The 25,951-nt window shown below is 46.6% G+C and overlaps 1 protein-coding gene across 6 annotated transcripts in view; it reads right to left on the bottom strand.

Annotated features, from left to right (window-relative positions):
• LOC137521964 (uncharacterized) overlaps positions 1–21,439 on the bottom strand; it is a 159,883-nt gene extending 138,444 nt beyond the window's left edge. For all 6 annotated transcript variants that reach the window (XM_068241931.1, XM_068241933.1, XM_068241932.1 and 3 more), the window contains exons 1-2: positions 21,368–21,439; positions 2,966–3,046 (exon numbers count right to left, since the gene is read on the bottom strand). In XM_068241931.1, coding sequence (XP_068098032.1) covers positions 2,966–3,008 — 43 coding nt within the window. In that variant the 5' untranslated portion in view covers positions 3,009–3,046; positions 21,368–21,439. The remainder of the gene's footprint in view (positions 1–2,965; positions 3,047–21,367) is intronic.
• Between the last annotated feature and the right edge of the window lie 4,512 nt (positions 21,440–25,951).

Genomic DNA, 25,951 nt, shown 5'->3' with positions numbered 1-25,951 from the left:
ATCACCGCCACAAATGCACTACGGTGAGTGTCTCTCACTAGGGTGTGGTGAAGGTTGTCCTGTCCAGTGGCTTAATCATAGGATGGTGTATGAGAACTCCTGTGGCATCTTAGAGGGAACTCTGACATAGGAACCCCTGTGAAATATACAAGAGCACTGTATGGAATTCAGTCTGGGAACTGCTTGAACTTTGTGTTTTTTTTATTCCACATGAGAAATAGTGGTGGACTTTAACCTTGGTGTGAATTAGGAAGGTGTCATTTTTGCTGCAAATAGATTGTGTTTTATTTGTGTCATATAGCACTGTGAGCGCCAACCTCTGAGTATAAACACTTATAATATGTCCCCTGGAAGATGGGCTTCCTGTTCATGGGGGGACCATTGGGGAAGAGGTTGTTGATGTGGATGTTGGGGGTTCTCAACAATGTTTTGTTGGGGGCCCTATGATTTGAAGTTCATAAACTAAAATATGACACTGGGCCATATCCAATTCAAGGTGATAAGTAGCTTGCAGATGTGAGCTATGTATCACCTTGCCATCGCACAAGGGTTACCAGCAAATCCTATTGCCGGTTTCCTTTGCATGATGGTCGATCAATAGGTGAAAGCATTAATGAGGTTCCCTTTTTCCGGGTGATGGGGAGTGAGGCCTTACCGTGTACTGTGGTGCTGTTCTTCGCTCCCCACACACGCGTGCACACCCGCCAAACATCTGCTGCCATCTTCCACCGCTGCATAAGGAGACCTCCAGAGCTCCCCCTCGGGCCGCTGCACATCTCTGAAGCCCTCCCGCAGCTGTGATTAGCTGTAATTACTGTGTACTGGTAGCCCAGCAAAGCATCTTTGAAGCTCCTGCCGGGGCTACCATTTGGTCCAATGTCTGTACCAATGAAAATGGTCCAGACAGTGAACCAATGGGGAGCCCTGGTGGGAGCTTCAAAGATGCTTTGCCAGGGCTGCCGTACACAGTAATTAAATTCACACATACAGTACATTGTGATTACAGCGTCAGGAGACTTGCGACGAGAGGCGGCGAGTGATTAGCGGCAGTATGTTACTTACTGGCGGGTGACCGGCACAGCTGGGGGCTTCGGAAATCTGCAGAGACCCCCAGATGCAGCGGTGACGACGTGCGTTATCTGGTTTAGACCAGCTTTTTTCATATCTAAGCTAACGGTCATGTCTGACGGGAAGCATCATGTCCCGCCAGCATGAAAAATGTAATTGGATCGAGTGTTGACAACTTTCTGGGTGGTAATATCACCCAAGTGAATTATTTTCAGCCCAGGGGGTTTAAACCTAAATTGGATTAGGTGATGGGAGCATCGCCTAATATAACAACTCACCAGCATTTAGTGCTGGTGAGTTCAGCAATATAATATGGCCTTGTGACAGAGTAACACATTTAAAAAATAAAAATATACTCTAGTATAAGTCTAGAAATTTAGGTCTGATTCACTTCATAAAAGTATAGGGGTGGACTTATACACGAGTCACAGGCGACACTGAGCACACTGAGTAATGTGTGTACTAATAGTGACATTCCCATTTGCAGCAATTTCCCCAGTGGTAAGTGATAATTTGAGGAAAGGAAATACCAAGAAAACACCGGTCTGAAAGTCCCGGCCACAACAAATAACAAGGAAAGGGGCAGGGGGGGAAATATTGGGCTGCATAAAAGGGAGTGAGTAATTGCAGCACTTGGGGCCTGGAGGCTGTACTTGGCTGTACTTAAAGCGGAATATAACCCAGAATTTCTTCTTTGCTCTAATAGAATATTCACAGCATATTATATACAACCAGCTTTATATACAACCAGTTTTTTTTACTAGAACATCATTCAAAGGGTTAATCACAGGCTTTAGAAGCTCCCCTGCCAGTAGCGCAGCCACATCCAAATGTTAAACAATGTAATCTTATGTTTACTTAAATGTATCAAGTGTGGAATGTGACACATTCTCTGACTGTGCAGAGGCTAGTGGACACAGAGAGAGAGTCAAAGCTTGTCTGCCTGACTGAATGAATGAATAAAAACAGTTATTAACCTCCTTGGCGGTTAATTTTTTCTGCAAAAATTGCAGAAATCCAATTTTAAAAAATTTTTTTTTTATGTTTCATGTAAAGCTACCAGAGTGGTAGCTACATGAAACTCCACTAGAGGGCGCATGTGTCCCTCTAGTTCGATCGTCGCCGGCAACAATAGCAAACAGGGGAACGCGTATATAATGCGCTCCCCTGTTTGGCTTCTCCTGTCGCCATGGCGACGATCGGAATGACGTCATGGACATCAGCCGACGTCCTGACGTCAGACGTCTCCGATCCAGCCCATAGCGCTGCCCGGAACTCATTGGTCCAGGCAGCGCAGGGCTCTGGCGGGGGGCCCTCTTGCAAGACCGGCGGCGATCAAGCTGTACGCGCGGCTAGCAAAGTGCTAGCTGCGCGTACAGCACTTTACAGGATAAAAATCGCCCCACCAGGGGCTGAGATCTCCCCCTGCGTGGCATAGCCCGAGCGCAGCTCGGGCTTACCGCCAGGGAGGTTAATAAAATGCTAAGTCAGCTCACAAAGCAAAAAACTGTACTTTTGGGAACCTATAACTTATAAATGAATAATAATACTTATGCACAAATGCAAATATGAATCATAACCGTATGGCATATAGCAAGTAGGAAAACATGTTTTTATTGAATTTTATGTCAGGGTTTTAAACCGCTTTAAGGGACAGGAGGGGTTAATGGCTGCAATACTGTATGCAGTGCAGTCATTAACCCCTCCTGGGTCCCAAGTGCTGCCATTAACTTAGCTGGGTAAACTTATACTGGAGTCAATAAAAAATTCTATCTTAAGAGGTTGAATATTGGAGTTGACTAATACACAAGGTCGACTTGTATTCAGATATGTATACAGTAAAATGTTAAAATACTCAGTAGTGCTTTAAACAATTTACTATCTGATGGTAACTCACCCAGGAGGAAAGCAAAAAGTACAGGATGTGTATGCAGGTCCATCTGTGACCAGCTCAGGTTCAACTACCACAGCTTCACACCTTTTAAAATAAAATTAATCTCAGTTAGTCACTAGAATGGTAGTAATGAGCAGGCAAAATTCGGGAAATTAATTTCTCAGTGGATCTCACTGTTTTTCACCCAGTGAAAATTTAGCAAAATTGCAGCCAAAATCCACCATTCTTTTCACATTTTCAGTAACGTTTTTTTGTTTTCGGCCTAATTGCAAAGCCCCCGTACACGACAACAACTCCAAATTTGGCATGTATATAGATCAGCATGCCTTCTCCTATAAAGCAAAAAAAACCGAGAGCCCAATATAGTGTAGTATGTATTAGAAGTGGGAAGATTAAATGACACATAAGTAATATACTTACAAACCAGGGTTACCGCGTAGGCAACCACTGAAGATGCAAGCGTGGAGATTAGACCTGTCCTCATTCAGGATTAAGATGTCGCTCTCTGTGGATAGAAGAAAGGGAGGGTGTATCACCCTTCCACCAAGGGTGGATAACTTACTATGTAGAGGTGTACAAAGGTGCCAAAAGAGTAAAATACGCTAAAATCATCTAAAAACGTTCAGGAGGCGGTGGTGGACCTGCCACTCCAAACAGACACGATGCTGTCGATATGGTTAAGACAATTTATTCACATACTCCTAGTAATAACTGGCAACTCGTTTCACGGGCACAATCCCGCTTCATCAGGCAACAAAACAACAGGAGTAACATACTGTAATTGACAGAGACGAAAAAGCATAATCAGAAGGCTGTGTATGGTATTTTGATGTACAAATTATAAAGAAAAAATAATATCGTGTGAACATAGTGTTAACCATTAGTTGTCTGTTTGGAGTGGCTGGTCCACCACCGCCTCCTGAATGTTTTTAGATGATTTTAGCGTATTTTACTCTTTTGGCGCCTCTGTACACCTTTACAAAATGCCTTCTCCTACTTCTGCCATGTTTCCGTCTGCCCCATGCAAACCTCCACATACCCCTGCCATGACTGTTCCCTTTTCCTAGTGATATTATCACCAGGGTTTTGCATTATTAGCAAAGCCAAGAAGTTCTCCGGTGGTGAGAGGGGGATAGAAAGTTTGTAATTGAGACCACAGCTGGATCTCAGCCAACTTTGGAGACTCACTATCATAGCAAACATTAGAACCTCAGTTGAAACAGGCACCCGCGATGGTGAAGCAATAAGCATTCTAATGTGCAGCCTAAAACAATAACTAGTGATGATGGCAATGCGCTAATTTCGCTAGTGCAAAATGTTGTGTACAATTTCACAGTTATGACTACGCATAATTACAATTTCAAAATGTAATTCATTCATTTGTGAGTCTTGCATGCTACATGAAATTAGGCACACGGCAGTCACATAAATTGCAAAAAAAAAAGTTTGTGCACACCAGAATGGTTAGGGAGAATACTAGAAACAAGTAAAAAAAATCAAAAATATCTTTAGTTTTTGAGAAAATTAATTTAAAAACATTTTTCCAATAAAAAAAATGCTTTTTTTAACTCAGTTAAATGACATTTTGCTGCTGTACATGGTAATATATTCTGAGTCACAAGGTTTGTATACTAATTTTATATGGGGCACCAGAGGTGGGGAAGAGGTGTACATGTAAGAAGGGCATTTGGGCATCTAAAATAGCCACTTGAATAATATCTTTGTACTTATAATAGTAAAATTTATCATTTTTATTAATATTTTACCATTTCCTATCCTATTATTTATTACGTTTTACTAGATTTATATAGCGTCAACATATCACGCAGCGCTGTTCAATAAATAAGGTTACAGACAATGATATTAGGGATAGGCTGTTGTAGTTTGATAAAGGGCATAGCCCGAAACAGCGTCTGTCATTGCTGAGCCATTTTTATTCAATAAAAGAGCTTTGATACGACTTTCTACAGTGGTGCTGGTCCTACTTGATGTCTGGATTGCTGTGGGTCTCTGTGGGCACTGAGACCTTGACCTTAGCACACTGATACTTTGCCACTGTGGTGCTCCTTCTGGATGTTGTTGTTCAATGATAATAGGGATGACAGACAACACATTGCAGGTAATATTCTGAAAGACACACAATGCCAGACCCTACACTGTAGTAGTAGTCCTAATAATACAAATTTACATTATTCTGTGAGCAGGATGCATGATCAGGTAGGATGTACAAGGAGGGAGGACCCTGCCAAAGGCTTACCAATCTAACCTGATCCTGTTCTAACTTGACCACCCCCTCTATCAGTGAATAGCCCTAGCCCCCCCCCCCCCCCCAAAAAAACAATCCCTAAATCTAACCAAACCCCCAACTGATGCCTAACCCTATCTAGATATCACTATAGGTGGGCAGAGGTGTGGCTCAGTGCCAGTGTGCTCTGTCTGTGCACTTCTCAGACAAACACTGAGAATATGCTGCAACAGTTCAAACACAATTTAGTGATAATGACAGAGGCCCTGGAGCATGCCCCTATCCAGATGTTAAACCCTTTGAAACAACTTTTTCATCACTTTTGTGGCCAGAAACAGTCTTTTTAGGATTCTAAATTTGCCTGCCCATTGAAGTCTATGGAGATTCGCCAGATTCACATGTTCGTGAACATTTGCTGAAGCTCGTGTTCGCCAGTTGCGAACGGAAAATTTTATGTTAGCGACATCTCTACTTGCTAGCTGATTGTGCAGTGTGGTGGATTGCAACAGACCTGCAAGATTTAGGGCTCTTTTTATAAAATCACATTGCTCTAGTGCAGGGGTCTCAAACTCGCGGCCCATGGGCCATTTGCGGCCGTCGATACAATATTTTGTGGCCCTCGCCGGCAAAAGCTTCCTTATAGTTCGCTTCAGTGCTCCCAAGTAATCCGCCGCATCCCCGCCGCTAAACGAGGGCTGCAGATCCCCCGGGGGCAATGCGCCGGCATTTCCTGGAAGAGGCAGAGCTTTCAGCTTTGGCCGCGCGGATCGGCGCCTCTCCCTGCCCCTCTCTGTGAAGGAAGAGTGAGAGGGGCGGGCAGAGGCGGCGATGCGCGGCGATTGTGAAATTTCTTATGCGGCCCAGCCTCATCCTGACTTTGCCTCCTGCGGCCCCCCAGGTAAATTGAGTTTGAGACCCCTGCTCTAGTGGGATTACACCCATAGCATTACATTAGTAAGAACTTTTTAGTCATAACTGCTTAGTAACTGCTTTGTAACAGTCTGCTAGTAGGTTCCAGGCCTAAGAGACCATTGAGAGGTACATTTTACAATCTGCTGTATGTGCAGTAATGCTAGTGGCATCCATTACACAACATTGCACGTGTACTTTTTTTTTTTTACATAGTTATGCTACTGAAATAGTAACACATCTTGTACTTTTGCAGAGTTCTCGAAGAACTCCAAAATCTAAATGACCTATTTAATATTCATTAAAGCAATACTCATCTTCACATGTAAGAACTTACAAGGCTTCCAATCCTAAACCAGATCATGGACTACGATCAATATAAAAATATATATATATATGAAAAGGATCAACTACTGGGATAAAGTTAAAAAGATAATGTACCCCTTACAGATGTTCTATAGGTAACATGTGAAATATGGATATCAACAAAGGTTTAAAAATCCCTTTAGTGAGCAACATTGATTTGTTTTCTTGCCACTATTTAGTAGTACACAGTCAATTGGCTAAAGGTAAAATCTCCGAAAATTTTTTAATTTCAACATTTTATTAAAAAAAACCTCTTACTGGAAAAACTGCTAGGGGAGCAGTTCAGTGAAGTGAGATAATGGACCATATCCAATTCACTTTTTGTCATAGGTGATATTATTACAACTTGTCAATAAAATGCCTTTTAACCTTCCTGGCGGTAAGCCCGAGCTGAGCTCGGGCTATGCCGCGCAGGAGGATATCTCAGCCCCTAGTGGGGCGATTCGGACCAATGAGTTCCAGGCAGTGCTATAGGCTGGATCGGAGGCATCTGACGTCAGGACGTCGGCTGACATCCATGACGTCATTCCGATCGTCGCCATGGCGACAGGAAAAGCCAAACAGGGGAACGCGTTATATACGCGTTCCCCTGTTTGCTATTGATGCCGGCTACGATCGCACTAGAGGGACACATGCGCCCTCTAGTGGTGTTTCATGTAGCTACCACTCTGGTAGCTTTACATGAAACAATCAACCGCCAGGAGGGTTAAACCACCAGCAAGCAAGAAAATGCTAAGAATAATTTCGATAATACTTTTTCACCTACTTTTTGTTTGCTAAATACCAAAAAAATGTTTAACATACAAGATTAAAAAAATATCTTCTAGGAGAAAACTCAGGAGAAAAAGTTAATTGCATTTTGGCCCCTCCCTGTTACTAGTGAAGGTCATTTTGGGTAGAGAAGACCAAGTGAATACTAAAATCCGTATCGCAGCATCCCTAGTGACACATAAGCCAATATTCAATACACTTTTTCTCTTAAGTTTTCCCCTAGGACAGTGGTGGCGAAACTATGGCACATAGGTAGAGGTAGCACTCAGTGGCCTCTCTGTGGGCACATGTGCTTTCTCCCTAGCTGGTGGTGTAGGGATCAGATGACAAGGGGGTCAGCAGCAGACTCATCTTGCTACCTGTACTTTGGGCACATCTGGCTACTTATACTGGGTGCTTCTCTTGCTACATATACTGTAGAGCTTCTTCTGGCTACCTGTGCTGGGGCCCCTTGTAACGTTTGCGGAATCGTTTCCGTGGTCAACGCACCAGACGTGCGCTGACGTGGCGGATATCCTCCACAAACGTGTAATTGGGAGAACCCAGGTTAGGTGCAATGCACCAGTAGAGGGTAATTCCCACCAGCAGATGGAGCTGTGGAGTGCAGACGAGCACAGCCTCTGCACGGCCACAGATGCCAAATGGGAATTGTACGAGCAGGATCAAGTAGGGCTGAATGGCCCTCAAGAGAAATAGCACAGGGACAGACAGAATGTGTGTTCACCAATCTAGTCGCTCCCCAGCGACAATGAACACACATCAACGGAAAGAAAGCGCGAATGCAATCGCAAGAATGGCGATTGCCAACAGACACCAGACTGAGAAGGACAGAGCATGAGAGTAGCAAAGGCACAGCAAACAACAATCAGAAGATAAGGAAAATAACAAACGCTAGCTAAACGAGAACACCGCACTCATTCGCAACAGCGAACGCGTTTCAGCACGATCACCGCGCGTTAATCACCCAGTGATAAGCGTGCTACCCTAACTAACCACAAGTAATACAAATGCACACAAATAGACTGAGACAGACAGAATGAACGCTTGTGAAAGCAAGCGATCAAGACAGACAAACAGGTTGCGTAGACGCTTGCTAATCGGTTGCCTCACACCAGACAACAGCAGGCGTACACACAGGACAAGACAGACAGACAGACAGGTGGGGCTGCCAGTAGCAACTGCTGCTCTGGCTAGCACCCCTAAGGCAGAGATACAGAAGGAGGCACTACCACTACCACTAGGGCAAGTGCGATCCAGACAAATAAACAGAAGGACTACCAGTAGCAAACGCTGCTCTAGTTAACACCCCAAAGGCTGAGATACAGAAGGAGACACTGCCACTACCACTAGGGCAAGTGCGATCCAGACAGATGGAGCAGCCAGCAGCAACCGCAGCTCTGGCCTACACTCCCAGACAGACAGAATGATTTCCTGTCGACCGCCGCTGGCGGCAGGACAATCGCAGCAGAAGGAAGCACTGCCACTACCATTAGAGCTAATGCAATTCAGACAGAAGAACAGAAGGGGCTACCAGTAACAACCGCTGCTCTGGTTAGCAACCCCAGACCGACAGAACGTTTTCCTGTCGACCGCCGCTGGCGACAGGACAATCGCAACACAAAGACTGTACAGGCAAAACAGATAACACAATCTGACTGCACTAGAGGGAATGCCTAGTACAGTCCCAAGAATTACTCTAAGATAATCTTTGACAAACAGGCAAGGCTGACACTCTAGCAGAGTTCATCAGTAGCAAACCATGAAGATGACCAGCAAAGGTAACGAATGTATGCAAATTCCTCAGCAGCAAAGCAGGTATGAAACTTGCAAAGCAAAGACAGGTCACTTTTCCAGAGACCTGCAGCCCTCAGACTTAAGGAATGGTCAAACAGCTGTCCGTCTGTGCAGACAGCTGAGCGGATCATTACACCCCTTCTTTCTACCTTTTATTGGGTAGGCTACCCATACTTGGGGGCTACCTAGGGCTTCCTCATACTGGTAGTAGCTCTGGTTACGTATACTGGGGCACTGCCTAATATTTGGGGTTACCTGTAGCTACCTATACGTTAGTATTTAGGTTAAAGTGAACCTCCGGACTAAAAATCGACTCAGCAGCACTGAAAAAGCTTTGCGTTTCTTTAACAGTTTCACAGCATCAGAACTTTGTTTCTCTTATACAAGCCTCATTTTTAGCTGCACAGAAGAAAACTGCCCGGGCTGTTTTCCCCTGATGCTGTGCAAAGCATGATGGGATTTCTGATTTTGCTGTTCTCGTTCTGGTGTTTTGGTGCAATTTTTTTTTTTTTTACATTTTGAATTTGACATTTGAAGCCTAGCGTGTGCAGCTGGGAGGGGTAATCAGGACACAGGATAGTTGGAATGGTGTCTCCTGCTCCCTGTCACCTCCTTTCAACCAAAAAGATGGCTGCCCCCATGACAAAGATGGCAGCCCCCATGAATCACAAACATTTGCCTGTTCTTTTAAAACAGGGTGGGTAAGAGATTATATTACCTATCTATTCTGATTAACACAACTAATGTAACTTGATGACAGTATGTTTGTTTAGGCTGAAGTTCCCCTTTAAATTGCTATGTTGGCACTTTGTGAAATTTGGATACTCGGTTTCTAAAAGGTTAAGCATCACTGTCCTAGAAGATAATTTTCATGTTCTGTTTCAGCACTCTACAATTGAAGGGAACCTGAGATGGGCACTAGTGTTGGGCGAACATCTAGATGTTCGGGTTCGGGCCGAACAGGCCGAACATGGCCGCGATGTTCGGGTGTTCGACCCGAACTCCGAACATAATGGAAGTCAATGGGGACCCGAACTTTTGTGCTTTGTAAAGCCTCCTTATATGCTACATACCCCAAATTTACAGGGTATGTGCACCTTGGGAGTGGGTACAAGAGGAAAAAAAAATTTAGCAAAAAGAGCTTATAGTTTTTGAGAAAATCGATTTTAAAGTTTCAAAGGGAAAACTGTCTTTTAAATGCGGGAAATGTCTGTTTTCTTTGCACAGGTAACATGCTTTTTGTCGGCATGCAGTCATAAATGTAATACATATAAGAGGTTCCAGGAAAAGGGACCGGTAATGCTAACCCAGCAGCAGCACACGTGATGGAACAGGAGGAGGGTGGCGCAGGAGGAGAAGGCCACGCTTTGAGACACAACAACCCAGGCCTTGCATGAGGACAAGAAGCGTGCGGATAGCATGCTTTGTACCACCATGCAGTCATAAATGTAATAAAGATAAGTGGTTCAATAAACAGGGACCACGCGGCAACGCTAACCCAGCAGCAGCACACGTGATGGAACAGGAGGAGGCGCAGGAGGAGAAGGCCACGCTTTGTGAGACACAACAACCCAGGCCTTGCATGAGGACAAAAAGCGTGCGGATAGCATGCTTTGTACCGCCATGTAGTCATAAATGTAATAAAGATAAGAGGTTCAATAAACAGGGACCACGCGGCAACGCTAACCCAGCAGCAGCAGCAGCAGCAGCACACGTGATGGAACAGGAGGAGGCGCAGGAGGAGAAGGCCACGCTTTGTGAGACACAACAACCCAGGCCTTGCATGAGGACAAAAAGCGTGCGGATAGCATGCTTTGTACCGCCATGTAGTCATAAATGTAATAAAGATAAGAGGTTCAATAAACAGTGACCACGCGGCAACGGTAACCCAGCAGCAGCAGCAGCACACGTGATGGAACAGGAGGAGGCGCAGGAGGAGAAGGCCACGCTTTGTGAGACACAACAACCCAGGCCTTGCATGAGGACAAAAAGCGTGCGGATAGCATGCTTTGTACCGCCATGTAGTCATAAATGTAATAAAGATAAGAGGTTCAATAAACAGGGACCACGCGGCAACGCTAACCCAGCAGCAGCAGCAGCAGCAGCACACGTGATGGAACAGGAGGAGGCGCAGGAGGAGAAGGCCACGCTTTGTGAGACACAACAACCCAGGCCTTGCATGAGGACAAAAAGCGTGCGGATAGCATGCTTTGTACCGCCATGTAGTCATAAATGTAATAAAGATAAGAGGTTCAATAAACAGTGACCACGCGGCAACGGTAACCCAGCAGCAGCAGCAGCACACGTGATGGAACAGGAGGAGGCGCAGGAGGAGAAGGCCACGCTTTGTGAGACACAACAACCCAGGCCTTGCATGAGGACAAAAAGCGTGCGGATAGCATGCTTTGTACCGCCATGTAGTCATAAATGTAATAAAGATAAGAGGTTCAATAAACAGGGACCACGCGGCAACGGTAACCCAGCAGCAGCAGCAGCAGCAGCAGCACACGTGATGGAACAGGAGGAGGCGCAGGAGGAGAAGGCCACGCTTTGTGAGACACAACAACCCAGGCCTTGCATGAGGACAAAAAGCGTGCGGATAGCATGCTTTGTACCGCCATGTAGTCATAAATGTAATAAAGATAAGAGGTTCAATAAACAGGGACCACGCGGCAACGCTAACCCAGCAGCAGCAGCAGCAGCAGCACACGTGATGGAACAGGAGGAGGCGCAGGAGGAGAAGGCCACGCTTTGTGAGACACAACAACCCAGGCCTTGCATGAGGACAAAAAGCGTGCGGATAGCATGCTTTGTACCGCCATGTAGTCATAAATGTAATAAAGATAAGAGGTTCAATAAACAGGGACCACGCGGCAACGGTAACCCAGCAGCAGCAGCAGCACACGTGATGGAACAGGAGGAGGCGCAGGAGGAGAAGGCCACGCTTTGTGAGACACAACAACCCAGGCCTTGCATGAGGACAAAAAGCGTGCGGATATAGCAGCAATGCTTTTTGCCGCCATGCAGTCATAAATGTAATACAGATGAGAGGTTCAATAAACAGGGACCGGAAACGCTAAACCATCCCAGATGTTCATCGGTCATGTTACTTGGTTGGGGTCCAGGAGTGTTGCGTAGTCGTTTCCAATCCAGGATTGATTCATTTTAATTTGAGTCAGACGGTCTGCATTTTCTGTGGAGAGGCGGATACGCCGATCTGTGATGATGCCTCCGGCAGCACTGAAACAGCGTTCCGACATAACGCTGGCTGCCGGGCAAGCCAGCACCTCTATTGCGTACATTGCCAGTTCGTGCCAGGTGTCTAGCTTCATGCCCGGTTTCAGGTCCAGCGGTGCCAGCCACAAATCCGTCTGTTCCTTTATTCCCCTCCAAATTTCCTCCCCTGTGTGCTGCTTATCCCCAAGGCAGATCAGCTTCAGCAACGCTTGCTGACGCATGCCAACAGCTGTGCTGCACTGCTTCCACGATCCTACTGCTGCTGGTGCTGGGTTAGCATTTCCGGATGAGGTACAGCTTTGAGATGCGTTGGAGGAGAAGGAGTCAGAGAGGTAGGTGCTGCTGTTGTTATCCAGCTGTTTGCGGCGTGGGCAACACCCGCGCCGTAGCAGGTGAGGAATCGCTGCCAGGCTCCACAAGGTTCACCCAGTGCGCGGTAAGGGAGATGTATCGACCCTGGCCGAACGCACTCGTCCAGGTGTCAGTGGTGAGGTGAACCTTGCAGGCAACGGCATTCTTCAAGCTTCGGGTTATTTAGCTGACCACGTGCTCATGCAACTCAGGCACTGCAGAGCGCGCAAAGTGGTAGCGGCTGGGAACCACGTAACGTGGGATGGCCACTGACATCATGCCCTTGAAGCTGTTTGTCTCCACCACTCGATATGGCAGCATTTCGCAGGCCAGAAGCTTGGCTATGCTGGCTGGCTGTTACTGCCACGGCCCGGGGGTCATTTGCTGGCAATTTCCTCTTGTGCTCAAACATCTCAGAAACAGACAACTCAACCGTAGCGCTGCACACCGAAGGGCTGTTGGTTGTTGTGTTTGATGAACACTGGGAGACCTCAAGAGCACTAGTCCGGAAAGTGACAGTGTCAGCATCGTCTGATGTTTGTGAATGTTGTGAACCACGCAATGGCTGGGCTACTGCTGCTGCTGAGGCGGGTCTGGTGGTGAGTCTGGTGAACCCAAGGGAGGCAGTGTTGCTGGTGGTACCCTGTCCTGCCGCGTTTGCCCACAGAGTGGGATGTTTGGATAGAATGTGGCGGCTCATGCTGGTGGTGGAGAGGTTGTTAATACTTTTCCCCCTGCTCAGGCGGGTCTTGCACACCTTGCAAATCGCCATGGTAACATCCTCAGTGCAGTCTTCAAAGAAAGCCCAGACTTTAACTGGCTGAGGACTCGGACCTCGTGCGTGATGTGCTGGTGCTGCTTAACCCACTGCTGGACGCTTGAGAGGTCATCCAAGTAATTATCTGGTCCTGTTCTTTTGGATCTGTGAGGGTTGTTGTCCTGGACAACATGGGCAGTATTGAGTGGGTTTTCTTGGGTGCTCCCCTGTGGCCTGTACGTGAACCGTCAGGGGAAACACCTCTTCCCTTGCCCCTCCCTCTTTCACCGGATTTCTTCCTCATTTCACTTATCCTTAAAGTACACGCTGACTGGCAGCAGTACAGTGGCAGTACAGAAATGCTATACAGTGGTGGGTGAGCGGTGTACCACTATTGTCAGCAGTGACACAGAGCACAATGCTATACAGTGGCGGGTGAGCGGTGTACTACTGTTCCCAGCAGACACAGAGTGGAAGTAAACACAATGCTATATAGTGTGGCTGAGCCGTGTACACAGAGTGGCATTAAACACAATGCTATATAGTCTGCTATATAGTCACCCCGAACAGGGTGATGTTCTGCAGAACCCGAACAGTGGCAAACACTGTTCGCCCAACACTACTGGGAGGGAACGCAGATTTTAGTACCTAAACACACGATACAACATGTTTTCCGGGGTCGGACTCTGAGGCACATACAGATGGTCCCGATCATCATCCTCATCATACAACTCTTCTCCTGAGTCTGACCCACCCACCACCTCTGCCACCCCAACATCCCCAGACACAGACCCCTCATCGTCCTCAACATTAACTTGGGATGCTGGCCTGAGCCAGACCTCCTCCTCCACATCAGGCCCCATCATCTCCTCAATGGCAGCCCTCATTAATCGCTCTGGCGACGGACTGATGGACACAACGTTCTCCTCCGGGGAGGGCTGCTGCTGACCACTGGCTGCTGGGGTGGATGTTATAGCTTGCGTGGGGCGTTGGCTGTTGCTGTTGTTGGGAGTGCTGCTCACAGCGGAGGTCTCTGGGGAACTCATGTTGAGCTCATATAGTGGTTGACGGTGAGTGGAGTATTACTGATCCCAGCAATATACACACTGACTGGCAGAGTACGCAATGCTATATAGTGTGGCTGAGCGGTGTACACAGAGTGGCAGTAAACACAATGCTATATAGTCTGGCTGAGCGAGCGGTGTACTACTGTTCCCAGCAGAATCAGAGTGGCAGTAAACAATGGTATATAGTCTGGCTGAGCGGTGTACATAGAGTGTCAGTAAACAATGGTATATAGTCTGGCTGAGCGAGCGGTGTACTACTGTTCCCAGCAGAATCAGAGTGGCAGTAAACAATGGTATATAGTCTGGCTGAGCGGTGTACATAGAGTGTCAGTAAACAATGGTATATAGTCTGGCTGAGCGAGCGGTGTACTACTGTTCCCAGCAGAATCAGAGTGGCAGTAAACAATGGTATATAGTCTGGCTGAGCGGTGTACACAGAGTGTCAGTAAACAATGGTATATAGTCTGGCTGAGCGGTGTACACACAATGCTATATAGTCTGCTATATAGTGTCAGTAAACAATGGTATATAGTCTGGCTGAGCGGTGTACACAGAGTGTCAGTAAACAATGGTATATAGTCTGGCTGAGCGAGCGGTGTACTACTGTTCCCAGCAGAATCAGAGTGGCAGTAAACAATGGTATATAGTCTGGCTGAGCGGTGTACACAGAGTGTCAGTAAACAATGGTATATAGTCTGGCTGAGCGGTGTACACACAATGCTATATAGTCTGCTATATAGTGTCAGTAAACAATGGTATATAGTCTGGCTGAGCGAGCGGTGTACTACTGTTCCCAGCAGAATCAGAGTGGCAGTAAACAATGGTATATAGTCTGGCTGAGCGGTGTACACAGAGTGTCAGTAAACAATGGTATATAGTGTGGCTGAGTGGTGTACACAGAGTGTCAGTAAACAATGGTATATAGTCTGGCTGAGCGGTGTACACAGAGTGTCAGTAAACAATGGTATATAGTCTGGCTGAGCGAGCGGTGTACTACTGTTCCCAGCAGAATCAGAGTGGCAGTAAACAATGGTATATAGTCTGGCTGAGCGGTGTACACAGAGTGTCAGTAAACAATGGTATATAGTGTGGCTGAGTGGTGTACACAGAGTGTCAGTAAACAATGGTATATAGTCTGGCTGAGCGGTGTACACAGAGTGGCAGTAAACACAATGCTATATACTCTGGCTGAGCGAGCGGTGTACTACTGTTCCCAGCAGACACAGAACAGTAAACAGAATGCTATATAGTGTGGCTGAGCGAGCGGTGTACCACTATTCCCAGCAGACACAGAACAGTGAACAGAATGCTATATAGTGTGGCTGAGCGAGCGGTGTACCACTATTCCCAGCAGACACAGAACAGTAAACAGAATGCTATATAGTGTGGCTGAGCGAGCGGTGTACCACTATTCCAAGCAGACACAGAACAGTGAACAGAATGCTATATAGTGTGGCTGAGCGAGCGGTGTACCACTATTCCCAGCAGACACAGAGTGGCAGTAAACAGAATGCTATATAGTGTGGCTGAGCGAGGTACACAGAGTGGCAGTAAACAGAATGCTATATAGTGTGGCTGAGCGAGCGGTGTACCACTATTCCCAGCAGACACAGAACAGTGAACAGAATGCTATATAGTGTGGCTGAGCGAGCGGTGTACCACTATTCCCAGCAGACACAGAACAGTGAACAGAATGCTATATAGTGTGGATGAGCGAGCGGTGTACCACTATTCCCAGCAGACACAGAACAGTAAACAGAATGCTATATAGTGTGGCTGAGCGAGCGGTGTACCACTATTCCCAGCAGACACAGAACAGTGAACAGAATGCTATATAGTGTGGCTGAGCGAGCGGTGTACCACTATTCCCAGCAGACACAGAACAGTGAACAGAATGCTATATAGTGTGGCTGAGCGAGCGGTGTACTACTGTTCCCAGCAGACACAGAACAGTACACAGAATGCTATATAGTGTGGCTGAACGAGCGGTGTACTACTGTTCCCAGCAGACACAGAACAGTACACAGAATGCTATATAGTGTGGCTGAACGAGCGGTGTACCACTATTCCAAGCAGACACAGAACAGTGAACAGAATGCTATATAGTGTGGCTGAGCGAGCGGTGTACCACTATTCCCAGCAGACACAGAGTGGCAGTAAACAGAATGCTATATAGTGTGGCTGAGCGAGGTACACAGAGTGGCAGTAAACAGAATGCTATATAGTGTGGCTGTGCAAGCGGTGTACTACTATTCCCAGCAGACACAGAGTGGCAGTAAACAGAATGCTATATAGTGTGGCTGAGCGAGGTACACAGAGTGGCAGTAAACAGAATGCTGAGCGAGCGGTGTACTACTATTCCCAGCAGCGACACACAATGACTGGGGGGGACCCTGGCTAGCGTGGCTGGAGCGCGAACTACCCTGCCTGCCTACCCAAAGCTAAACCCACAGACAAATGGCGGAGATATGACGTGGTTCGGGTATTTATTTACCCGAACCACGTGACAGTTCGGCCAATCAGAGCGCGTTCGGGTCCGAACCACGTGACCCGTTCGGCCAATCACAGCGCTAGCCGAACGTTCGGGGAACGTTCGGCCATGCGCTCTTAGTTCGGCCATATGGCCGAACGGTTTGGCCGAGCACCGTCAGGTGTTCGGCCGAACTCGAACATCACCCGAACAGGGTGATGTTCTGCAGAACCCGAACAGTGGCGAACACTGTTCGCCCAACACTAATGGGCACTAAAGAAAAAAAATATACACAACTGGGGCTACCCCCAGCCCTCTCCAGGTGTATTGCTCCCTCGCCGTCCTCCTCCGCCTCCGGGTTCTTCTGCAATTGACCCCAGAAAGTCCTCCAGTCCAAAGCCGACTGCGCATGCACAGCCTGGCAGCACAGACTGTGGCTGGGAGCATACTGCAGACGCAGAGCGCTCCTGCCAATGGTAGTGCGACAGGCAAACACGCGGACTGCGTCTGCGCCGACTGGCCCTGACGGGAGCATTTAATTTTAGGATGCTGAAAAGTTATTTTAAAGAAAAGATAAAAAAATAATTCTCCTAAGAGATCATTTTGGAAAAAAATGGTAATTGATTAAGTGCCATAAAACCATATGCAATTCACTTTTTCACCTGAGTTCTCTCCTAGAGGATATATTCACAACTTAAAGAGAGTCTGAAGCGAGAATAGATCTCGCTTCAGACCTCATATATAGCAGGGGCACGTGTGCCCCTGCTAAAACGCTGCTATAGCGCGGCTTAACGGGGGTCCCTGTCCCCCCAAACCCCCTCCGTGCAGCGGGGGAGCGCTTCCTGGTTGGGGCAGGGCTAACCGCCGCAGCCCTGCCTCATGCGCGTCTGTCAGACGCGTATCTCCGCCTCTCCCCCGCCCCTCTCAGTCTTCCTTCACTGAGAGGGGCGGGGGAGAGGCGGAGATACGCGTCTGACAGACGCACTGGGAGGCAGGGCTGCAGCCGTTAGCCCTGCCTCCAGGAAGAGAGACAGCCAGCGACCATTTTCCGACCATCTTTTGCGGGGGGTGGGTTGGGGGTGAAGGGACCCCCGTTAAGCCGCGGGATGGCGGCGTTTTAGCAGGGGCACATGTGCCCCTGCTATACATAAGACCTGAAGCGAGATTTAGTCTCGCTTCAGTGTCTTTTTAAATAAAATTAAATAAAATGTCTTTTAAACTACCAGCACAAAAAAAAATACTGAAAATAATTTTAATAGTACCTTTACACCTTCTTTTTGGTACTTTTTCTTTTGAAGTCGAAGATGAAAAATTATCTCTTAGGAGAAAAAAAATTGCATATGGCCCATAATGTCTTATGCACCATCACTCAGTTCTAGTGACCCTTTGATTGCTTAGTAAATCAGTTCTGTAGGCTGGTTACACACAAAAAAAAGCTGAATTGTATAAGTACCTTCCTTTAAAGTGGAACTGAAGTAAGAGGTAAACAGAGGCTGCCATATTTATGTCCTTTTAATCAATACCAGTTGCCTGGCAGCCCTGCTGGTCTATTTCTCTGCAGTAGTAGCTGAATACAACCAGAAACAAGGCAACTGGTATTACTTAAAAGGAAATAAACATGGCAGCCTCCATATACCTCTCTCTTCAGTTCCCCTTTAAGGACTATGTAGAGCACTAAGGCCCATATGCAATTAACTTTTTCTCCTAGGATAAAAATGTTCATTCTCTCTTTAAAATACCCTTTCAGCATGTGTCAACTTAAGAAGTATCAAAAAGTAAGTGGAAAAGTAATAAAAGTATTTTGAGTATTTACTTGCTTGCTGGTGGCTTAAAGGGAAGCCACAGGGCCCATATGCAATTTACTTTTTCTCCTGAGTTTTCTCCTAGGTGATATTTTTTCATTTTCAATTTAAAATAACCTTTTAGCACATTCCAATGGAAAAAGTACCAAAACTAGATGAAAAAATACTTTCAAAATTATTTTGAGTATTTGTTTGCTTGCTGGTGGTTTAAAGGGCATTGGCCTCGATTCATAAAGCATTCCCGCATTCGGAAATGCAGAAAACCGCTCACTTTACCGACCACACAGCAAAATATGTATTCATAAAGGCTATTTCCGCATGAAAAGCCGACATTCGCGAGCAGAGTGATAAATCACCGCCTTGCGCGGTGATTATCTTAACAAAAGTAACAAATGGTAATTCATAAAGATTAGAGGTAGTGGTATGCGGACGGGTATTACCGCTACCTCTGATGTGGCGAGAAGCGTGCGGAATACATTGCAGTAAATGGGACAGACCTCCCAAGCAGCTGCAGAGAGAACACCGCACGGAGGGATTCCGCCTGCTTCTCCTGTTTCCGCATGTCTCCTGACAGCCTAACGCCAGCCTACAGCGGAATATCTCCGCACTCCTATCACAACTAGAAACATTTTTATGAATTACCACCCAGAAGGCTGAAATACTGACAGCGGTGTTTCCCCGCTCGACGTTACCTTCCCGACAGCACTTTTATGAATCGAGGCCATTGTATTTAAACGTTGTGAAAATATCACCTAGCAGACAAAGTAAATTACATCTGGGCCTAAGGGTTCAAACTAATTTACTTTTTCTCTTTTATGTTTTCTCCTAAGTGATATTTTTACATTATAAATAAAATACCTTTCAAGCCAACAGCAAGCAAGAAAATACAATATACTTGTTACCTCCTTTTTGGTACTTTTTCCATTCCAGAATGCAATAGAATTCTTTTTTTCTTGAAGAACATTAAAAAATGATCTCCTAGAAGTAATGTCTTGTGGAACTCACCATCACTAGTGTTGGGCGAACAGTGTTCGCCACTGTTCGGGTTCTGCAGAACATCACCCTGTTCGGGTGATGTTCGAGTTCGGCCGAACACCTGATGGTGTTCGGCCAAACCGTTCGGCCGCATGGCTGAACTAAGAGCGCATGGCCGAACGTTCCTCGAACGTTCGGCTAGCGCTGTGATTGGCCGAACGGGTCACGTGGTTCGGACCCGAACGCGCTCTGATTGGCCGAACTGTCACGTGGTTCGGGTAAATAAATACCCGAACCACGTCATATCTCCGCCATTTGTCTGTGGGTTTAGCTTTGGGTAGGCAGGCAGGGTAGTTCGCGCTCCAGCCACGCTAGCCAGGGTCCCCCCAGTCATTGTGTCGCTGCTGGGAATAGTAGTACACCGCTCGCTCAGCCACACTATATAGCATTGTGTTTACTGCCACTCTGTGTACCTCGGTCAGCCACACTATATAGCATTCTGTTTACTGCCACTCTGTGTCTGCTGGGAATAGTAGTACACCGCTCGCTCAGCCACACTATATAGCATTGTGTTTACTGCCACTCAGTGTACCTCGCTCAGCCACACTATATAGCATTCTGTTTACTGCCACTCTGTGTCTGCTGGGAATAGTAGTACACCGCTCGCTCAGCCACACTATATAGCATTCTGTTTACTGCCACTCTGTGTACCTCGCTCAGCCACACTATATAGCATTCTGTTTACTGCCACTCTGTGTCTGCTGGGAACAGTACTACACCGCTCGCTCAGTCACACTATATAGCATTGTGTTTACTGCCACTTTGTGTCTGCTGGGAATAGTAGTACACCGCTCGCTCAGCCACACTATATAGCATTCTGTTTACTGCCACTCTGTGTACCTCGCTCAGCCACACTATATAGCATTCTGTTTACTGCCACTCTGTGTCTGCTGGGAACAGTACTACACCGCTCGCTCAGCCACACTATATAGCATTGTGTTTACTGCCACTCAGTGTACCTCGCTCAGCCACACTATATAGCATTCTGTTTACTGCCACTCTGTGTCTGCTGGGAATAGTAGTACACCGCTCGCTCAGCCACACTATATAGCATTCTGTTTACTGCCACTCTGTGTACCTCGCTCAGCCACACTATATAGCATTCTGTTTACTGCCACTCTGTGTCTGCTGGGAACAGTACTACACCGCTCGCTCAGTCACACTATATAGCATTGTGTTTACTGCCACTTTGTGTCTGCTGGGAATAGTAGTACACCGCTCGCTCAGCCACACTATATAGCATTGTGTTTACTGCCACTCTGTGTACTGAAACTTTACATTGAAACTTTACAATCAATTTTCTCAAAAACTATAAGCTGTTTTTCAAATATTTTTTTCCCTCTTGTACCCACTCCCAAGGTGCACATACCCTGCAAATTTGGGGTATGTAGCATGTAAGGAAGCTTTACAAAGCACGAAAGTTCGGGTCCCCATTGACTTCCATTATGTTCGGAGTACGGCGCGAACACCCGAAAATCGCGGCGATGTTCGGCGAACGTTCGCGAACCCGAACATCTAGGTGTTCGCCCAACACTAACCATCACCCCCTACTCCACCCCAGATGCCCATTCACATTTTCAATTTGCTTGCATGTTACTTACCCCTTTTTGAAAAGGACTCTTGTGCTAACGTCTTGACAATCAATTCCTTTAAAACAATTCAAAAAGTCTACCATCTCAATTGAGGTGTAATAGACTCCTGTCACAAATAGGGAGCCTTTTTATAAACTGTTAGCACTCCCCTAGTCCAAAAATAGAGGCAGTTAGCTAACCCACAGCTGTATCACTCATCTCAGGAGCATTTTCTGTTTTTACAATTTCCTCTTAGCTTTGCTAACAACCCTTTATGAATTGGAGGTGTAAATGTGCACTTTGATCCTGCATTTAAATTTATATGTATGTCTGCCTTCTTTCAAGTTAGACAAACTATGTAACTACTGTTTATATGCTTATGTGGAAAGTAAATACAAATGAATGACAACATTCTGTTTTATTGCATACCAAGGTAAAATGCAAATATGCTATACTACTAAGGATGGTCTGAATGGCCAGATTTTCAATCTAATTAAATTCTGAACCTACTCACAAAATTCTGGAGGAATTTTGAATTTCATCGATTCCGGCACGTGCCAAGTTTCACGTGACACGTGCCAAGTGCCGAGTGACAGTCAGACAGCAGAGGAGAAGACACTAGTGCACACTAACTGTCACACTGGCACTGCTCACAGCACAGCAGTTCTGTAGAAACGACTACTAGCACTGACTGCAGTACTACAGTGGGTTGCAAAAGTATTCGGCCCCCTTGAAGTTTTCCACATTTTGTCACATTACTGCCACAAACATGCATCAATTTTATTGGAATTCCACGTGAAAGACCAATACAAAGCGGTGTACATGTGAGAAGTGGAACGAAAATCATACATGATTCCAAACATTTTTTAACAAAATAAAAAACTGCAAAGTGGGGTGTGCGTAATTATTCATCCCCCTGAGTCAATACTTTGTAGAACCACCTTTTGCTGCAATTACAGCTGCCAGTCTTTTAGGGCAGGGGTCCCCAACCTTTCTGAGCCCGGGGCCCCCTATACCGACCAAAGTTTTCTCTGGGGCCCGGGGGAGGGGGGCGGGGATTTGGGGGTCGTGGTTAGTGGTGGCGGCAGTCCCCCTCCTGCCTTTTTTCCTCCGATTGTGAGTGTAGTATATACACTCGGCCCCTCAGAAAACTGCCCAGGGACCACCAAGGGGGCCACGGCCCCCAGGTTGGGGACCCCTGTTTTAGGGTATGTCTCTACCAGCTTTGCACATCTAGAGACTGAAACCCTTGCCCATTCTTCTTTGCAAAACAGCTCCAGCTCAGTCAGATTAGATGGACAGCGTTTGTGAACAGCAGTTTTCAGACCTTGCCACAGATTTTCGATTGGATTTAAATCTGGACTTTGACTGGGCCATTCTAACACATAGATATGTTTTGTTTTAAACCATTCCATTGTTGCCCTGGCTTTATGTTTAGTGTTGTTGTCCTGCTGGAAGGTGAACCTCCGCCCCAGTCTCAAGTCTTTTGCAGTCTCCAAGAGGTTTTCTTCCAAGTTTGCCCTGTATTTGGCTCCATCCATCTTCCCATCAACTCTTTTTTTTATTTATTTTTTTATTTTAAAGTTTCTTTTTATTTTTTTAAGAAAAAGAGAACAAACAAATAAATTCAACAGTCCCCAGAAACATACAATTGGGGATTATAACATACAACCATCAAGAAGACGTCAGTAAAGGAAGCTGCGCATTAGACAGCAACGGTACAAACAATGGCAATTTAAATACAGATTTTGTTATCTGAATGCATACAGTGTACTAATGTGTCATATCACAACTGAACACATTACTTTTTTAGCATGTGCGTACCTTTATTATTATAAACACCCCTTCCTCTCCACTCCCATCCCGTGAGAAAGAAACAGTGAACCCTCATACAATCTCAAACACTAATTAACTGACAAAACCCCAGTATTCATCAAACATAACGATTTAAGTTAGGATGATATTTCAATCTGACGAAACTGTTTCTCGGTTCTTTATCCATACACCCCATACTCTCTGGAATTTGGTTGGGCAACCTCTGGCAATGTACGCTGCCTTATACAGGTGTAGTGATGAATTTATAAGACTTTTCCAATAGGAGAGTGATGGAGGATCTGGTTGCTTCCACTGTAATAAATGCTTTTTCTGTAGTAGAATAGTAATAATCCCAATAGAGACCTTTGAGCTCTAGTAGGAGCTAGGGTCGTCACTTCACCCAGCAGGCAATGTAATGGTTCAGGAGAAACTCGAATTTTGGTTATTCTAGAGATGTACTTACAGATTTCTTCCCAATTTGGAGCTATCTTAGGCCCCGTTCACACTTGCGGTTTTGCAAAAACCGCACCGGATGTCCGGACCGCACCGGAGCCGGATCGGACCTGAACCGTACGGTTCCTGTCCGGATCCGGTCCGGATCCGGTCCGGTTGCATACGGTTTCCGTGCGGTATGAACACGGTTGCGGTCCGGATCCGGATTCTTAAAGAGATAACAACCTGTATAAATACCTGGGGTTCTGGGAGGTCAGCAGAAGCTCTGGGGTCATTGTTGGAGACAGCTGGACGTGTGGAGACCATCCTTGGATACAGAGACAGCAGTTGGGACCATGGATCCAGTCATTTTTTACGCTTATTACCTGGGAATTCTCTCCTTCCTGTTGTTTACCTACTACTATGTGGGGAGAAGGCGTGCTCCTCGCAGGAGATGGTGGGTGCACCCTCTACTAGCCAGGAGGCAGAGGAAGGGAGAGTTCCAGGCCCTCTACCGGGACCTCAGACGACACCCACAGAAGTTCTACAGCTACACTCGGATGTCTATTCCCCTGTAAGTATATAGGCCTAAATACACCAACCCCCACCATTCCTAAACACCCCACCCTCACCCCCACAACACCTCATCCCTGTATACCTAGCTAAACACACCACCCTGACCCCCACACCCCTGTATACCTAGCTATACACTACACCCCCACCCTCCACAACACTCCCAAACCTCTGTAAACACACCTCCCCCATCCTCCACCCAACACCTTGTCCCACAACATACTTTACAGCTTCTTCCTTTACATCTCCTGACAGGTTTGATACCCTTTTGGAGATGGTGAAGGATGACCTTAGGAAGAAGGATACCACGTTCAGGAGAGCAGTCACACCACAAGAACAACTACTCATCACACTGAGGTATGTAAAAACAATTTTTTTTATTGCAAAAACAACCACTTTCCAACATGGAAACATTCTTCCAACATGGAAGACAAAAAAATAACATATCTATGGTATAGCCCGGTCAGTTTTAAGGAACACCAACCACCAACTTTGTGCTGGAAGAGTTGCAGGGCATAGCTGCCCAAGTGTCTTTCGGGGACACCAGGCCCTAATAAATTGAAGTGCTTCAAAAACCTAACCACTGGCACAGGACCCTCTGAGCCATGGATGAAGGACACAGGTCAGTGAAAAGGCTAGGCCTCTCACCGACCAGTCAAGGTGTCCTTCATCCATGGCTCCAAGGGTCTTGTGCAAGTGATTAGGAACAAGAACAAAGTGAGGAGCAAGAGGAACCGATGGCAGAGGAGCAGGACTACAGGTGCAGTGCAAAAGGCACAAGGTTGTGACCCAGGTAGTGTCTTTCGGGGACACCAGGCCCTAAAATTGAAGTGCTTTAAAAACCTAACCACTGGCACAGGACCCTCTGAGCCATGGGTGAAGGACACAGGTCAGTGAAAAGGCTAGGCCTCTCACCGACCAGTCAAGGTGTCCTTCATCCATGGTTCAAAGGGTCTTGTGCAAGTGGTTAGGAACAAGAACAAAGTGAGGAGCAAGAGGAACCGATGGCAGAGGTGCATGACTACAGGTGCAGTGCAACAGGCACAAGGTTGTGACCCAGGCAGTGTCTTTCGGGGACACCAGGCCCTAAAATTGAAGTGCTTTAAAAACCTAACCACTGGCACAGGACCCTCTAAGCCATGGGTGAAGGACACAGGTCAGTGAAAAGGCTAGGCCTCTCACCGACCAGTCAAGGTGTCCTTCATCCATGGTTCAAAGGGTCTTGTGCAAGTGGTTAGGAACAAGAACAAAGTGAGGAGCAAGAGGAACCGATGGCAGAGGTGCATGACTACAGGTGCAGTGCAACAGGCACAAGGTTGTGACCCAGGCAGTGTCTTTCGGGGACACCAGGCCCTAAAATTGAAGTGCTTTAAAAACCTAACCACTGGCACAGGACCCTCTAAGCCATGGGTGAAGGACACAGGTCAGTGAAAAGGCTAGGCCTCTCACCGACCAGTCAAGGTGTCCTTCATCCATGGTTCAAAGGGTCTTGTGCAAGTGGTTAGGAACAAGAACAAAGTGAGGAGCAAGAGGAACCGATGGCAGAGGTGCATGACTACAGGTGCAGTGCAACAGGCACAAGGTTGTGACCCAGGCAGTGTCTTTCGGGGACACCAGGCCCTAAAATTGAAGTGCTTTAAAAACCTAACCACTGGCACAGGACCCTCTGAGCCATGGGTGAAGGACACAGGTCAGTGAAAAGGCTAGGCCTCTCACCGACCAGTCAAGGTGTCCTTCATCCATGGTTCAAAGGGTCTTGTGCAAGTGGTTAGGAACAAGAACAAAGTGAGGAGC

Source organism: Hyperolius riggenbachi, chromosome 6 (genome assembly GCF_040937935.1).
Source record: "Hyperolius riggenbachi isolate aHypRig1 chromosome 6, aHypRig1.pri, whole genome shotgun sequence".
Lineage (NCBI taxonomy): Eukaryota > Metazoa > Chordata > Amphibia > Anura > Hyperoliidae > Hyperolius > Hyperolius riggenbachi.
Note: the sequence above shows the minus strand (reverse complement) of the source record. Positions and strands in the feature narration are given on the sequence as shown.